Source organism: Neofelis nebulosa, chromosome 8 (assembly GCF_028018385.1).
Source record: "Neofelis nebulosa isolate mNeoNeb1 chromosome 8, mNeoNeb1.pri, whole genome shotgun sequence".
NCBI classification, from domain to species: domain Eukaryota; kingdom Metazoa; phylum Chordata; class Mammalia; order Carnivora; family Felidae; genus Neofelis; species Neofelis nebulosa.
Window position 1 is genome coordinate 20,816,803 of NC_080789.1, and position 18,722 is coordinate 20,835,524.

Here is an 18,722-nt window from a genome sequence, read left to right on the forward strand (position 1 = left end):
TATAACATAAATTTCACTCTAACATCTGCTTTTGCTGTATCTCTTAGGTTTTGCAATATTGTGTTCTCTTTTTCTTTGGTTTGAGACATATTTTGATTTGCCATTTGATTTCTTACTTGGCCCATTGTTTGTGCAGTAGTGTGCTGTTTAATATTTACATATTAAATATTTAATATTTACATTGTAGATTTTCCAGCTTTATTTTACTGTTGATCTTTAGTTTTGTACAACTGTGAATGGAAAATATACTTCGTATGATTTCAGTCTTCTTAAATTTGTAATATATGTTAGTTCTCTTTTTATGTGATTTAATCAGGGGATTCTTCTCTGTGTACTTGAAGACAATGTGTATTCTATTTTTCTTGGATGGAATGTTTTATGTAGATCTTTAGAACCATGTATTCTGAAGTATGCTTCAAGTAAAAAATGTTGTTGAAAAAAATAACTTTAACTGAGGTTACTTGTTTAAAAGAAAGCATATCAGAGGGGAGGTGGGGGGATAGATGAAATAGATGAAGGAGATTAAGAGTATACTTGTCTTGATGAGCACTGAGTAATGATGTATAGAACTGTTCAATCACTGTTTTGTACACTTGAAACTAATAACATTGTTAACTATCCTAGAATTAAAATTAAAAAGTTAACAAAAAAACAAAGGTAACCCCTGAAAGACACTGTTATAGTATGAATGTTTTATGTCCCCCCCCCCCCCCCCCGCCAAATATGTTGAAATCCGAGTGTGATGACATTAAGAGATGGGAGCATTTGGAAGGTGATTAGATCACAAAGGTGGAGCCTTCATGAATGGCATTAGTGCCCTCATAATATAAAAGATCCCCCAGAAAGATAGTTCACCTCTTCCGCCATGTGAACACACAGTGAGAAGGCAATGACTATGAACCACAAAGTGGGGCCTCCGCAGGCACCAAATCTATTGGGTTGCTTGATCTTGGACTTCCCAGTCCCTAGAACTGTGAGAAATTTCTATTGTTGTAAATCATCCAGTCTGTGGTATCTTGTTTAGCAGCCTGAATGGACTAACACAGATCTTTAAGGAATCTCCAGGCCTTTGATGTTCACAGAAAACCTGTTTTCTTTGCTCTTTGCTTATGATTGTCCTTAATTTTCTTTTCTCTTCTCCTCACCCTGAGACCCTTGGTAATACTACTTGTGACATAAGAAAGTGGAGATTATCAAGTAAAGTCTAAGTCTCTCTTTTAAGGCCAGAAAGCACTAGAGGACAGGAATTTGGATAGTTCATTTTGTCCTGAAACTCATTTATTTTAGACACTCATCCTCATGGATTTTAACTGTGAAGGAAGGGAGGAGTCCCTGGTTCTCTTCTCCTCATATCTCAGTGCTCTGGATCCAGCATCTACAGCAACTAGCTGGATGTGGACACAGAAAAAACAGAGGTGAAAAATAGAAAGGGTACTATGGGCAGGAAGCCTGTGTAGGCAGAGAACATCTGAGTGAAATTAGAACTTTAAATGGAGAAATCATTGCAAAATTTTCCCTTGAATAGGAGTAAAGCAACACCGAGATGGGAAATAGAGTACAGGGTTTTTAAAACTAGATTAATTTATAATTTCATTCCCTGATTAGTCCAAAACCAAATCCTTTGGAAGCAGACAAATACCTGAACCTTGACAATTCTAAACTTGTTACCTAATGTATTCTGAGTTTTTCCAAGGGCATTAAAGATAACCATTAATCTCATTAATGTATATATGCATTAGCAACATATGGTCAGTAGACGTTGCTATTCCTGATGGTTACATTTTAAGGGATTTGTAAACTATATTAAAATTTTTCTAAAGTTTGCCTTGAAAAAGTATTTTAAAAATGTGTTAATATACTTTATTTAGCTGGTGTAACTATAATGATGATAATATTTTAAATGCTTAATATATGACAAGTATAGAGATATGCACTTGATATGAATTATCTCATTTAACTATCATAAGAACCAGGCAATATATCTCATTAGTCTCATTTTGTAGATGAGCCAACTTCCCCAAGAATACACAGCTTTAATGGTGGAAAAAAAAAATGAGCACTCATAACATCTAGCCCCGGATTCTTTAGCTACCTACAACTGTATAACAGATTACACCATGAATTTAGAGGCTTAAAACAACATGCATTAATGATCCCAGAGTTTCCGTATGTCAGAAACCCAGACACAGTTTAGCTGGCTTCTCTGCTGTGGGGTCTCACCTGGCTCCAGTACAGCTCTTGGTTAGGGCTACAGTGTCATCAGAGGCTCAACTGAGGAAGCTCCTCTGGTTGTTGGCAGAATTCATCTCCTTGTGGTTGTGGGGCTGAGGTCCTGGTTCTCCTGCTGGCTGTCAACCAGGGGTAACTCAGCTCCTAGAGGCCACCTCATTTTCCCTTGTACCTGGCCCCCTTCATAGACTATCTTGCAACATAGTAGCTCATTTCCTCAAAGCCAACAAATGAGTCTCTAGTGCCAGTTGGCCAAAATGGGGTCTCATACATCATAACATAATCACAGAAGTGGCTTCCTACTACATTTGCCATAGTCTATAGGTTAAAAGCAAGTCACAAGTCCTGCCTGCATTCAAGGGGAGGAAAATATACCAAGGTGTGAAAACCACAAGGCTCACTGACTTTAAGGTCTTTCCACCACAACCACTAGGCAAGTAACAGACTGGAAACATGTTTGTGTCACCTTCTTAATTTTTTTTTCAAATTTATATATCATCTACAATATTTTAATTTCCTATGTTTCCTTAAATTGGCTCATTCTTAAAATAATTACTCTATAAAGACCTTTTATAACATAGGCATATGGGGAAAATCAATATTACTTTCCATAAATAGAAGGTAAAACCAAAGCAAAATAAAAAGTAAGGTAATATAAAAAAACAAAGATTTACAGTGTACCATGTGTTTACCAATATGGGCTCACTTAATCCTCACACAGTTCATGGTAAGCAATATCATCCTCCTTATTGAAAATATGGATGGGGCCCCTGGGTTGCTCAGTTGGTTAAGTGTTTGACTCGATTTCGGCTCAGATCCTGATCTCAGTCATGAGATCAAGCCCTGTGTCAGGCTCCACACTCGGTATGGAGCCTGTTTAAGATTGTCTCTCCCCTTCTCCCTCTGACCCTTCCTGGATTGCTCGTGCTCTCTTTCTCATAAACAAACAAACAAATGGAAGCTGAGTTCCAGAAAAGTTTGGTAAAACATTCAAGACAACACAGCTTATAAGCAATTGTAACAAGATTCAAATCCATGGCTCCTGGCAGCCAAAATACACAAGAGCTACAGTCTAAACAGCACCCAACTGCATTATGAATCCCAACTTTCCTGGTTCCTTTTCCTTCTCATAACTCTGCCTGTCTTCTCAGCCTGTCTCCTAACTCTGCAACCCCGAGATCCATCTTCAAATACCAGAAATCAACACAATGTGAGAATGAAGAGCAAGTATGCTCAGGTTTTAATCCTAGCTTTATCTCTTATAATGGCCTTGTCATGGGGGGGGGGGTAGTTATTGCTTTGCCTCAGTTGTCCCATCTATAATATGAGGATGATAACAGTAGGGGATTAATAAATGCAAGAGTTAAAATTTCAATACTATTTTTACCATAATCTCAAAGAAAAATGTCCAAGATACCTAACCTTGAGTGCTGTGTATGTGTTTATTGCAGCTAGGTTTTCAATCCTTCTAGAGGTAACTAAAAAAAATTTTGACAGAATGCATTATTTTGCAGGGTTTTTTTTGTTTTTAAAGATTACTATAATTAATCTCTTTGTGGGGGGCAATGTCCTTGAGTAGGAGTGACAGGATGGAGTCTTGTGCCCAAAGCAAAGGGTTGGACTTAGCTAAGAGCATGGTCAGTATGCCCTTAGCACCAGAGAGAAGGTTGCCTTTGTGGGCACAGATGCAAGCAAGTAAGTCCCTGTGATGGGAGGAACTTGTAGTCATTCTTTTCTTATTGCTTCAAGGACATTGCTCTGTAAAGTCTTCCTTCACTCTTTTACATCAATTTTGCCTCTCAAGTAAGTGATTTCTATTAGCATGAAAACATGCAGTTATTTCTCCCATCTTAAATAGAAAGAACTCTTTCTTTTAAAAAAATTTTTCATATTTATTTGTTTTTGCTAGAGAGAGAGAGAGAGCGAGCAGGGGAGGGACAGAGAGAGAAACAGAATCTGAAGCAGGCTCCAGGCTCTGAGCTGTCAGCACAGAGCCCAATGCAGGGCTCGAACCCACGAGCCAAGCTGTGAGATCATGACCTAGGCCAAAGTCAGATGCTTAACTTACTGAACAACCCAGGTACCCCAGAAAGAATTCTTTCTTGACCCAACTTCTTACTGCAGTTACCACCCCATTCCTCTCTTTTGAAAGAACTGTTTATATCTGCTCTCTCCACTTTTCTCCTCCTACTCTTTCTGACCATATTTTGGGCATGCTTTCACTTCCACCTCTCCAAAGAAACATCCCCTGCCCAGTTTACCAAACCTCACCACGTTGCTAAATTCAATGGTTAGCTTTGGTCCCGATTTTAGTCCCTATATAAGCAGCAATTGACTCAATCTCTCCCTCCTGAAACACTCTCCTCCAGGCACCACACCCTCTGGGTTCCCCTCTGGCTCCTTTCAGCTGACTCCTCTATCCTCCAAATTCACAGCATGGGTATGTCCCACAGCCCAATACTTGGATCTCTTTACCATTTGCAGTCAATCCTTTGGTAACCTCATAACAAAGTATATCTCCCAGCCAGAGCTCTCCTGTATTTGAGACTCTTCTGTCCTACTCAACATCTCCACCACTGGGCCACATCAAGCTTAACCTGCCTATGAGAGGACCCACTCCTCTCTTCATTCCTGTAAACAGCAACTCCTTAAATGAATAGCATGTAACAGATAAACAGCCTGTGACTCTTCTCTCTTACATCCCTCATCCAACCTGTCTGAACTTTCCATAAGGTCTCCTTTCTACTCTTCTCATCATCTCTGCTGTGTGCTTGACCAACCCACCATCCTCTCCTTCCAGGATCCTTGCAACAAATCTCCTTAACTCATCTCCCTGCTTCTTCCCTTGCCATGTCTCCCCCTTCCATAGTCCAAAATCACCAGGCAATCCTAGTGACTCTAATAAAACAGAAACCAGATCTTGTCATGCCTCTGCTCAAAACTATCCAAGGATGTCCTTATCACTCAGAAAAGCTAAAGTTTCCCAGTGACTACAAAGGCATGATGTCATCTGGCTTCCACTGGCTCTCTGGTATAATTTTTCTTCCTATTCTTCACCTTGCTCAGCAACTCCTGTCATCCTGGCCTCCTCACTGTTCCATGAACACACCAGGGAAACTTCTGCCTCAGGGCCTTTTAACTTACTGTTCTCTTTTCTTGGAATAGAGGCCTACCCTTGCCAACTTCTACAAAATTGCAAGCCTTTTCTGAAATTTTCTGCTTTACTTTCTTCCCCATAGCATGTATTGACATTTTATATATATTTACTTATTTATTTTGTGCTTAAGTTCCAACAGAAAAGGGCTTTTTGTCAGTTTTATTTACTGCTGAGTTCCTAGTACTGGAAGCAGTGCTTGGCACACAGGAAGTGTGCTTATTTGCTGAATGAATTCACTATCGTCGAAATGTTACGATTTACCTAATCATAGTTATTTTGTAATGACTAAGGAAAGAAGTTTTCTCCCATGTTCTGTGTGACTCTAAAGACAAAGAGTGCTTCATTAATACAACGACTCCTCACACATTCCGAATAATTCAAAAGTCATCCATAATTTGATTACTTACATGAAGAAAAAGATAAACTTATTGATAATAATCATTTCAAAGATAGATACCAAAGGGTCAACAATGGACATTCAATTTGAAATTAAATGTAAAGTGGAAAAAAATATCTGAAATAGAAAATGTAAATAAGTAAATATGAGTTTACCTTTAAAAAGGGATTTCTTTAAATAGCCACTAAGAAGCAGATCATTTGGGCTCAATGATACTTTATTTGGGAACTTTGCTGTGAATTGCTTTCTCTAGGCTAATTTGAAAGACGAGTTACAGAATATTAAAGACCCAGGGTGCTAAAAGCAAACACTTAGCTGCTGACTAATCAGGCAGGGGCAAAGTTTTTAGGAAAGATTAAATTTGTGTCTTCACTTTTATAATGAATTAAAGATTCTCCTAGTTGTTTCTTGAAATTCAAAGTTAAAAGAGATAACGATTATCTTACTGTCAAAATGTTCAACTACAGAGCCTGTCTTTACCCATTTGAAAGCAAAAACCTTGAAGCCTGTGAAACATGTTTTCTATAATTGTTGGACATCATGACACACAGCTAATGAAGAAAACATTAACCATAAAATGTATTTAGTGTTAATCATTTCAGACATATATGGATTCATAGTAGGCTTTCTGGGTTTTCCTTTTTTCTTTTCTACCTTGAACTAAGTTCTTTGTATTCTTCATAAAAGAGTAAAGTAACTTCTGGAAGATGCAATAGCTATTAATATTATTGTCTCTCTGTAGCTGTTTACAAAATGATTTAAATAAGGGTGCTTTTGATAATTTCTAAATCTAATAACACAAGGTAGATATAGGTTTATTTTTCAACCAAGGGACATTTTAATTATTTGTGACAGGGAAAAATTAATTTATCTGTAATTTCCTACTGCCTCCCAAGCAGAGGAGAACCTGTAAAGGCCCTCTTGCTGAGTCTGCTGAGGCCATGAGAACACAAAGCAGGGTTAAGAGGCTGAGTTAGAGCCCATTGTGCCACATATGCAAAGGGTGTGGGCCTTTCGAATTGTTTCAAAAGGAAAGAGTAGAGACAGGCAATGGGAAAGGCTGCTTAGAAAAAAGGGTCCACCTCTTGCACTGTTGGTGGGAATGCAAACTTGTGCAGCCAGATTGGAAAATGGTATCTGGAAAACAGTATGAAGGTTCTTCAAAAAGTTAAAAATAGAATTACCCTATAATCCAGCAGTCGCACTACTAGGTATTCACCCAAAGGATATAAAAATACAGGTTCAAAGAGGTACACGTACCCCAATGTTTATAGTAGCATGATCAAAAATAGCAAAACTGTGGAAAGAGCCCAAATGTCCGTTGGCTGATTAAAAAAAAAAATCAGCCACTATGGAATATTATTCAGCCATCAAAAGGAACGAAATCTTGCCATTTGCAACAACGTGAATGGAGCTAGAGTGAATTATGCTAAGTGAAATAAGTCAGTCAGAGAAACACAAATACCATATGATTTCATTCATATGTAAAATTTAAGAAACAAAATGGATGAACATATGGGAAGGGGGAAAAAGTGAGGGAAACAAACCATAAGAAGCTTTTTACAATAGAAAACAAATTATGGGTTGATGGAGGGATGTGGGTGGGGAATGGGCTAAATGGGTGATGGGCATTAAGGAAGGCACTTGTTGGGATGAGCACTGGGTGTTATATGTAAGTGATGAATCACTAAATTCTACCCCTGAAAACACTATTACACTATATATTAACTAATTAGAATTTAAATAAAAATTTGAAGGGGAAAAAAAACCCCAAAACATAACAAGGTTCCAGAAAAAGGAAAACCTAGATGTTGGTAGTGGATAGAGGATTGTGGGGGAAAAGAATAGGAAAGCTGCCACCCAGAGAGGAAGTTCTAGAGGGAAAAGGAGAAAGACATATCTACATAAGTCTTTATAAAGTTTTCAATATGGTAAGATCACCTTTTTTCTATTGCTATTTCTTCTAGTATCCATTAAATAAATACCTAGCTATTAAAATTTTGAAAAATTATAACCAAAAAAATTACCTTGTATACAATCATATAGCAATCATACGGCACACCACATCAGCATAACTGGGTAACAAAAGTCAGAACAATTCTCTGCTGCATGCTTTAATTCTAATAGATAAATACTACAGCATACATGATATTTAAGGAGACACATATGAATTTTGCCATCTCCATAGTATTGGGTATTATTGGAAAGTACTGGGCTTTTTGAGTTTTAACCACTAAGTCATAAAATGGCATTAAACAGGGAGGGGGACAAAACAGAAGAGACTCATAAATATGGAGAACAAACTGAGGGTTGCTGGAGGGGTTGTGGGACAGGGGATGGGCTAAATGGATAAGGGGCATCAAGGAATCTATTCCTGAAATCATTGTTTCACTATATGGTAACTAATTTGGATGTAAATTTTTAAAAATAAAAAATAAAATTAAAAAAAAAGATCTAGGCAGAAAAAACCCCAGGAATGGAGAACATAGCTATGAAGCTTAAAATAGAAATCACTCAGTAACTGAACAAAGCCACCTAGTTTTGATGGGAATTAAGACTTTGACAGAGTCAGAATAGACAAGAAGGACTTTCATTATTTAGGATCCTGTGGAACTTCACGTTTCTTTATATACAAATTCTGAATATGGAAACAAATTTTGAATAAGGAATAAGAATAAAAGGTGAATGATTTTTAAGGATAAAAATACAGTTGTCTCAATAAGAACTTAAAGAACAAGATTTATCAAAGATATGTTCTATCGGTATAGCAAAGATTTCCTGAAACCCCGCCAAAGTGGAAAAAAAATACAACATATTTAATTCTGTGTGTTGTTCTGAGGAAACCTCCAACCGAGACAGCCTTCTGAGCAACCCGGATTTACTTACCTGAGAATGAGAACCTGTTAACTTGAGACCACAATTTCCATCTTGCCATTTTTCTAATTCTCTTTTTGGAGACGCTCGAGAAAAATACTACTTCTGTTTCATAAATGCTCACAAGTTCAGGTCAGTCTAACAGATCTGGAAAAATCCCATTTATTCGTGTCCCAAGATCAGGATGCAACCCATACATACCATATAGAGAAAAATCTGGATGTCTGATTTCAAAAATCTAACCCCTCAGCCTTGAGGAGCAGAATCAGAAGCAAACATTTTTAACTGCCAATATGTTCTTCTTATTGACTTTGAAAAGCTCCAGAAGCTTTGCACAATGTTTAAGGAAAATCTAAGAAGAGTTACATAATCCAGCTAACAGGGCCAAGTTTTCTAAGTGTGCATGGTATTTTGGGGTACACAATAATCTCATTGTGGTTTATTGTCAGAGGCGTGGCTAGGCCTCTTGTATTTTACTAATTTGTTCCTTAATACTCCCTATGCAGAGAAGGAAGGAAAGAACAAAACACTGGTAAGGTAACCCTTGAGTTATAGAACGTGAGTGTCTCTTAAAACTGGAATCATTTTCTAAGCTCCAGCTGTTTTTGGCCAAATCAGTCAACAGTCTCTCCTGGTAGGTGAGGATACCCAAAATCATTATGTTTCCTAAAATGTAAAAAGAGGCTCCAGAGTGGAATGATTGCATTTTATCCAAAGTTTTCTTACATCCATGCAATAGAACCTTCCATTCACATAGAGAAACAGTGGATGAAGGAAGTCAGGGAAATCAAAAAACTTTGAAACAATTCATTTAATTGGAATAGAGTATTTTGATTTTCTTGGAACCTTTTGGCATTAAAATGCTCTCTAAGGCAAACTGTGCTTCGAAAAACTAATTATTGGAACATTCCCCAAACACTGCAGACTGGCAAGTCTGACCAAATGAAATGTTCAGTTAATATAATGAACAAAACATCATGGCTTATTTTTTAATTGCCTCTCGATATGAATAGACGCATATTTGTGTTTCTTCTCACCCAAGCAAACTATTTACCTCTTTCTCCATTTGTAATCCTTCTGCTCTAATATTTCTTTCAAATACTTCTCTCTTTTCAGTCTGTGGGTTGGATTTTCTGTACACAAGAATGTAGTCAATTCGACACTTTCCATCTCTGAAGTAAAGTCCATTTGATTTGTTTTTTTCCGGCACTGTCTGCACACAACGAGAAAGGAACCAGTTTAAGACACTCATAAAAATGAGTCTGCGGTGAGGAATGTTAAAGAACAATGAAAAGCAAATGAATTTTTCACTGTTTTATCAAAACATTTTTATTAATGAAAAATGTAAACAGTAGAATGTGGAGCAACCGAGAATGATCACATTCTAAAGGTGAGAGTGGAAAGCATAAGAGACTGTTAAAAACTGAGAACAAACTGAGGGTTGATGGGGGGTGGGAGGGAGGCGAGGGTGGGTGATGGGTATTGAGGAGGGCACCTTTTGGGATGAGCACTGGGTGTTGTATGGAAACCAATTTGACAATAAATTTCATATATTAAAAAAAATAAATTAATTAAAAAAAATAAAGGTGAGAGTGGAAATTGATATACTTATTCTGAAAAACACACTGGCATTAAAAGTGAACATTTGATGGGGCACCTGGGTGGCTCAGGTCGTGATCTCACAGTTCGTGAGTTTGAGCCCCAGGCCAGGCTCCGTGCTGACAGTTCAGAGCCTGCAGCCTGCTTCAGATTATGTGTCTCCCTCTCTCTGTCCCTCCTCCACTTGTACTCTCTCTCTCAAAAATAAACAAAAACATTTTTTAAAAAGTGAACATTTGCATAACATACAACCCATAATAAGAGATATCCTTATTAAAGCAACGGGGAGACATGTATATGACTACAGAAGCACTGTTCATAAGAGTAGAAAATAAAAAACGTGAATCAATTCAAATGTCCATGGACTGGCAAATAGGTAAATAAATTGCAGAACAGTCATACAGTAGAATATTATACAGCAGTAAAAATGAATGAACTATAGTTCCATAAAATATGGAATCTTAAAATTGTATTGACAGAAAAAAAACCAAGTCACATAAGACTTCATGCTACATGATTTTTAATAAAACAAAAATAAAATGAATCTACAAAGAAGCTGTTAAGGCTATAAATGTGCATGATAAAGCTATTTTTAGAATAAGAGTATGAAAAACCAAGAATTTAGGAATATGGGACTTTTGGTAAGGTAGAGGGATGAGATTAAAAGCAGCTTTGATGGTTTTAGTATTATTCTAGTTCAATGTTTCTGAAAGTTTTTGCCCACTATAAGAAAAACATTTTGCTTTGTGATATCTGTATACATACATAAACATAGAAAGGATCTGAGACAAAAGTTTCACAAGACAATACTTACCCTTTCTACTTACATACATGCTAATATTAATTTTCCATTCCCTTAAAAATAATTGAAGTTAGTAACCTAGTTGTAGATTTGAAATTTGAAAAATGACCATTCTAGTTCATATGTTGGATGGTAGATTAAGGTGTTCATTTTGCTATTATGCTTCAAGACTTACAAGTACGTTACAAATATTATTTTGTAGTGAGTACACATATAAAAATTAAAGAACAAAACAGTAGGTGTAATTTTCATCAGGCTTCATGGGCTTGTTGTAATCATGCACAATGCTGAAAGAGACCATCAAGTACAGGGTGGTTAGGCTACAGACAAATTTCTCAGGCTGATAGATTTCAAAAACATGTCTGTGAACCTAGCAAGTGGAAATGGGGGAAGAGGAGTTGGCTACCTTTTCTGTAGGTCACAGTTTACATCAGTTTTCAAATAGTGGTATATGGGAGGCAAACATGCCAGACTTCCAAGGTCATTGCACCAGACTTCTGAAGTCACTGCTAGAACCTACATTCTTGTACAAATGCCATTCATACACCCTCATCCAAAAGGGAAAATATAGCCAGGAGGGATAGAAATGCCACATCACTTGTCTTGGTGCAGATATTTTCAATTGATGACCAATCCTTACTATTTTTTTTTTTTTGGCTTTGCTTTAAGAAGTACTCAGAAGTCCGCCCAAATAAGCACTTTCTTAACAATTATTTGCCAAGTAAGAGAGAACTACTTTGTAGATTTAGCATGTCAGCATCTGCCTGCAAAAACAAGGTTTCAGCATGGCATCTGGAGCAAGGTTATTAGCAAAGCCTTAACCCTCCTGGGACTGTTTCCTTGTCTGTAAGTTAAGGAGAGGAGACTAGGTCTTTTGAGATCCCTCCTTTATGCCACATCATGGCATTCAAAGTAACTGTGTGAATAGACGACAACAGAAAGAAGTTTTTTAGAGAAAAACAATACAGGGGCACCTGGGTGGCTCAGTCGCTTAAGTGTCCAACTTCAGCTCAGGTCATGATCTCACTGCTCATGAGTTGGAGCCTCGCGTCGGGCTCTGTGCTGACAGCTCAGAGCCTGGAGCCTACTTCGGATTCTGGGTCTCCTTCTCTCTCTTCCCTCCCCTGCTCATACTCTCTTTCTCAAAAGTAAATAAAAGTTAAAAAAAATTTTTTTAAATACATGGATGGTAGCATATGGTGTTTGTAGGAAGAGGTCCAAGGAAGCTTGGTAGAAGTAAACAGTTTTCCCTGCTCAAAGGTGTCATCCTGTCAAAAGTTAACTGGCTCTGGAATAATAAAAACAGGAGGACTATGCAGTAAATAAATGATTCTGATTCTGTGTTCCTATTACCTATGTGTATACAAAGCTAATGCATATACAAAGAAGATATTAAACTCCACTGAGGTGCAATCTGAACAAGAGTGAATGTCCCTAACAAAAGCCTTTTCTTCCAAAATGACATATGAACAGATGGATGTATTAACAACTGCAATGAGTTTCCAGATTACATAGGCAAGTGGCAACTCAAGGAGGCTTTGGACAACACAATCTACTGAGAGCTGGTCTATTCTGTGTCACTGTTCTATGCACTGGGGGATGTACACAAGGAAGTCCTTTCTTGTAAGGCTTTCTATCTACTAGGGACACTCAGAATGAAGATTATCACAAAATGACAGGTAGTTTCAAGAATCTCCCTTTATATAAATGAAATGTCTCTGGGTATAAGAAGGAAAATACATGACTCACTGAAAAATGTTTTAAGCATAGGTAGATTCAGGATTCCTGAAATGTGCTAGACTTGTGGGGGAAATAAAAGAATATAAGACCTGACCCTTGTTTTCTGGAAACCTACAGTTTAATGAGACGATGACTTTAGACAATCCATTGGAGGCATATTCCCAGTTCCCACCTGGACGAAAACCTGTATTTTTAAAAAATTACCCACTTACCTCTCCCCCTGCTTCCAATCTGCTAGCATCATCTGAAGTACTGGTCAGGTTTCCAGGGTGAAGCAGAGAATCATCATCTTTGCAAGGACTGTTGACAGCTTCTAATTCATCAAAAAGAATATTGACATCCTTGGCCACTAAAACCAAAATAAAAACATTACAAGTGGGGTTAAGAATTTTGGATCTTAAAATAAATACCGAAATAGAATGTGTCTCCCTTTGGCTTCATATTTTTTTCATTGTTTCAAGAACACCTTGAATGACAGGTGTATTATTTCCTAAGAGAAAAGGAGGTCAGATGTAAAACATGTTTTATCAAACAGTGTCTTGATTAGGCAAGATTAAGGACAATGTGAAGCAAAGTAAAGTACTTCCATAATATAAATATAACTTACCTTCCATGATAAGAGAAGGCATTATGTTTGTTTAGTTTTCCTTCATATAGTTGTTTAGCATAAAGTACTTTCACTTAAGACTTCTAAGCACTCATTCTCTGTGTTGGAGATAACCTTTTAAAATTTTATTTTCTTTTTCATCAAAGTGTCATACAACTTGCTAAGTGAACCCATACATGTGCCAATTGCAAGATGCAGTAAGATCTGTAATTTTAGGGGCGCCTGGGTGGCGCAGTCAGTTAAGCGTCCGACTTCAACCAGGTCACGATCTCGCAGTCCGTGAGTTCGAGCCCCGCGTCAGGCTCTGGGCTGATGGCTCGGAGCCTGGAGCCTGTTTCCGATTCTGTGTCTCCCTTTCTCTCTGCCCCTCCCCCGTTCATGCTCTGTCTCTCTCTGTCCCAAAAATAAATAAAAAACGTTGAAAAAAAATTTTTTTTTAAAAATAAAAAAAAAAGATCTGTAATTTTATTCCTTCGTTACTTCCTAAGGTCTAATAAAGAAAACCTAATACAGTAAGAAAGCATACAGATAGGTTTTCTACCTTTCGTATTTCTCTAATCATGAACTGAAATCATGAAGTTACCCATTCAGGGGCTTTCCCAAAAGATTGCTGATGCCAATACATGAAGCACTATACATCAGAGTTCCAAATAAAGAATATCACATTCAAATGCATGGTGCCTTGTAGCATACCAGAAATGACAGTTCAGCACTAGTGGCTGAAGAAATATGGTGCCAGGTCCAGGACCCTTCCTTAGCAACTCAAATGAGAGACCAATATTGAAGCTCAGTTTTTCCTTTGATGCTTTAGAAATTGCCAAGGGTTTTTAACCTGCCACAAGCTGTTGCGCAGAATAATTTGTAGGTGACATGGTACTATTACATAGCACATACAAGAGTATTCATCCTTTCATTCAAAATATTTTTAGGGATGTGCACACTGTGTTGTACACAGAGTTGTGTGATAGCCATACCTTGATGAATAAAGGTGAGTAAACAAAACAAATAGTCAAAGAAATGTAAACTGCATTGAATGCTATAAAGAACAGAACATAGTTTGGATATAGAGAGAACAGATATCATCTATCTAGAGAGTGTGACCAGGTTCTATAGCTATATCCAAATTTGTGACTTTAGGCAATTCATTTAACTACTCAGTTTTTTTTCCTGTAAAATAAAATGGGTATGGCAATAAAATTAACATTTATTGTTTACTGTGATAGGTTGAATCATGGTCCCCAAAGGTAATCTGATACCTGAAACATGTGAATATCTTACCTTCTATGGCAAAAGGGATGCTGTAGATGTGATTAATTCAAGGATCTTAATGTGGGAGATTATTTTGGATTATATGGGAGGGCTGAAACTAATTACAAGGCAGGCACAAGGGTCAGAATCAGAGAGATGGATTGGAAGATGCTATGATGCTGGCTTTGAAAATGGGGGTAGAGCCAGGAGTCAAGGAATGCAGGTGCCCCAGAAAGTAAAGAAAGGCAAGAAAGCAGATTCTCTCCTAGAGCCTGAAGAAGGAACACAGTTTTGCTGACACCTTTATGTCTTATGACCTCCAGAACTGTAAGATAATAATGTAAGATAATAATTTTGTGTTGTTTTAAGTCACTACATTTGTGGTAATTTGTGACAGCAACAAAAGTAAACCAATACACTTACTATAGGTTTTTAGACTCTGCAGCTCCAAAGAAAAAAAAAAAAACCTCATGGTCTTGTTATGCAACCAGGATTTAGGGACACCTATGTTGTGCCATGAACTCAAGGAAAGGAACAGTTTTGAAGGAACATGGAATGTCTAGTGTTGTGGAAGACATCAAGGGGAAAGGCAACTTCCCTGACAACCCTACATAAAGAGACTCCTCGTCCAATTATTCTTCACCTCCTCTCACTGCTCATTTCTTCACAGCACTTATCACAATGTAATTATATTGCTTATTCATTTGTTTACCTGTATACTGAATATTTACCCTATGAGAATATAAGTTACATAAGAATAGGGAACTTGTCTGTCTCGACTGGTGTACAGAGGTCCTGGCACAGCCCTCAACGTGTATGTTTAATGATACAATGATGACCTCAAGGAGGACATAGTCTAAGGATGTCTGGGAGCCCCCTTTTCTCAAAATCCTATGGTTCTAGGACCTTTCATGTTCATTTTTCCTAACACAATTCTTATTCACAAGCCAGGAACTCCATAGTTTCAAGTAGAGACTGATTAAATTTTCAAGGACATAGTGATTACATTTCAAGTAGATACTGATTACATTTGAACAACAGGATAAAATTATTTTAACAAAGTATAAGATTTACTTACTATTATTTAAAAAATATTTTTTAATGTTTATTTATTTTGAGAGAGAGAGAGACAAAGAGTGTGACGGGAGAGGGGCAGAGAGAGAGGGAGACACAGAATCCAAAGAAGACTCCCAGGCTCTGAGCTGTCAGCACAGAGCCTGATGTGGGGCTTGAACCCACAACCACAAGATCATGACCTGAGCTGAAGTTGCACACTTAACCAAATGAGCCACCGTGGTGCCTCCTGCTTACTATTCTAGGCTCTACCACTCATCTGCATGAACTTGTGCTCTCATTTCCTCACTGAGGAGGCAGGTATGGAAAACTTCTTTTTCAGGATGGCTGAGAGGATTCAAGGAGATCATATACATGTTAGTCAGGGTGGCTGACGCATGGCGGATCTGCAAGAAATGTTGGTTTATCGATTTTGGACACTGGGGCCTTAAGTTACCACTTAAACCTTATCAACACAAGATGTCAAAAGAAACATTTGCAAGTTGAACTGGTTGTTATGAGGGGTAGATTGGGGTGAGGTGTGAAATAAAGGGGGAAGCTAAAGAGGACACTAAGATTCATGTCTAGGTGACTTACTGACTCACCATGGGGACAAACTCTTGAATATCCATTCATCCATCCATGAGAATTGCCCCTCTGCTTTTGCCAAAGATAAAAAATTAGCAGATCATCTTCTGTCAGTATCACCTTCTGGTGTTGGCACAATCAGTTCAATAAAGCCCTCTATCTTTTGGGGTTCCCAAATGGAACCATGCTGTCACCCAGGAGATGTCTGGAGACATTTTTCATCGTCCTGGCTAAGGAGAGAGGGTGGTGCTAGCATCTAGCGGGGTAGAGGCCAGGGATGCTGCTAAACATCCTACAATGTGCAGAAGAGCCCCATAAAAAGTTGTCTAGCCCAAAATGTCAACAGTGTTGAGGTTGAAAAATTTTGCTTTATATTAAAGGACCCACTATTTGATTCTAGAGGGACCAGATAACTTGGGAAAAGGAAGAGAAGTCCTGTGTTTTTCATATTGCTGCCCAACAGTATTACTATCTGGAAGTTGTTATGGAGCTGATGTTACCTGAATGCTCCAGAGAAATAAGTATGCTGTACTATCTGATTTTTAGAGAATTAATTTATATTAAGGCACCACTATCACATGCCAGTCTCTCAAGAGCCTTAGCAGAGATTAAAAATGCTGATCCGTCAAAAAATGCTGAGCTGAACACAGGGTCAATAAGAAGACTGTAGAACATGTAGACAACTACACAGACAGAAGAAACATGTGCCCTTCATCAATATCTCACCATTGTTACTGATAGAGCAGCTTTACACGCTAAGATTTAGAAACAAAGCACAATATCCTTTGAAGCAAATTTCTATAATTTCTTTAAGGAAAAAAATCCCCAACTTCCAAACTTAATCAATTTTAAAAATCTATCTATTCAACAAGTACTTAGTGGATGCCTATCTTGCCTGGACACTGTGCTGGGCTAGGAACTGGGGTTCAAGCACTGAATGTACCAGCCATGGCCCCTGTCCTCACAGAGCTCACCATCTAGCCAAGGTGGCAGCTTTATCCATGGCATGGATATCACAATGATACTGTACATCCAAACAAGGTTACTTTTAAAGGATCCCCTCACTTTCCTTATACTTTTTTTTCCTCAAAATAAGTTTGATAATTATCTGCTTATTAGAATTCTGCTATTAGACCCATTAAATAAAAAAAGAGCCAAATGTTTTGAGAAGTCAATTAAGAATAATAAGATGAGAATGCAAAAAATTCTATTCAACCCACGTAACAGACCTACACTGCATAAACTCAGGAAGGGCTGTGTGAACAGAACTGGAAAGCTGAGTCAGTATAGGTAGATACCATGCATTTGGAAAGGACGAGAGACCCAAATGACCTCTGCAAAAAGCAGGCATCCAGCCTAAAAAAAACCACATACAGCCAAGAGTCATGTACATCAGCTACACAAAAGTCAAGAACCTTAAATTGCCTGGGAGATCAAAAATCAGAATCTTGAGTAAATCATCAAACACCATAGGAAAGAGATTTCTGTAGGCTGACTTGCTATGCTATTCCAGAATAGAGGAAGAGCAGAGAAGTCAGAGGGCTAGGAGGCAGGTAGATCCTGACATTCTTTATATGATGGAAAGGCAAATTTACCTGCATAGTACTGAATCTACTCATTAAATATTTGCAATTATTTAAATATTTTTTCAATGCAAATCGTTTAGGTTATGAGCCATTATTCATTCTCTAGGGAAAAGAGACCACAAATATATTTCAAGGGCTCGAATAAAGAGCAAACAAGTTAATTACCTTCTACCATTTGCTCACCGAAGCAACATTTAAGTTAGGTGCTAGAGGTACAAACATGAACAAGAGATGAATGGAAGAAATCAAATCAGTGTTATAAAAGCCAGGGAAATCAAACAGTGTGTCTTTTAGAGAGTCAGAAATAAATACCAAAAAATCAAATAGCTCCACTCACTGCTGTTTTAACTCTATTCCTCAAATGCAGCAGGAAAACCCCACACTGCTATGAAAGTACAGTAGTACTTTAATCTCAGTATTTTCTGATGCAGAGGAAATAAAGTGAAATTATAGGTCACTGAAGACAACATGAGAGGACTGTGTAGTGTAATCCAGGTATCTATATTTGTCCTCCAGAGCGCCAGCTCATGTTACTATTTTTGTCCCAAGTTCCAATGATTACATCTGATATTCAGAATTCTGAAGATACTGTGTATTGGCCTCAAATCCTCATCAGAAAACACGAAAAAAGGACACCTTTGGGAATTATTTAGAATGCAAAAAAAAAAATTGTTTAAATCTTAATTGAGGGGCGCCTGGGTGGCTCAGTTAGTTAAGCATCGAATTCGGATCAGGTCATGATCTCACAGTTTCCGAGTTCCAGCCCCACATCAGGCTCTGTGCTGACAGCTCAGAGCCTGGAGCCTGCTTCAGATTCTGTGTCTCCCTCTCTCTCTCTGCCC

At 37.9% G+C, this 18,722-nt stretch overlaps 1 protein-coding gene across 5 annotated transcripts in view; it reads right to left on the minus strand.

The window, feature by feature from the left end:
- The window catches only part of ANO4 (anoctamin 4), a 426,134-nt gene that overhangs the window by 185,391 nt on the left and 222,021 nt on the right, over positions 1-18,722 (minus strand). For all 5 annotated transcript variants that reach the window (XM_058741647.1, XM_058741645.1, XM_058741644.1 and 2 more), the window contains 2 exons: positions 13,011-13,147; positions 9,712-9,870 (listed from right to left, as the gene is read on the minus strand). In XM_058741647.1, the coding sequence (XP_058597630.1) occupies positions 9,712-9,870; positions 13,011-13,147 (296 nt within the window). The remainder of the gene's footprint in view (positions 1-9,711; positions 9,871-13,010; positions 13,148-18,722) is intronic.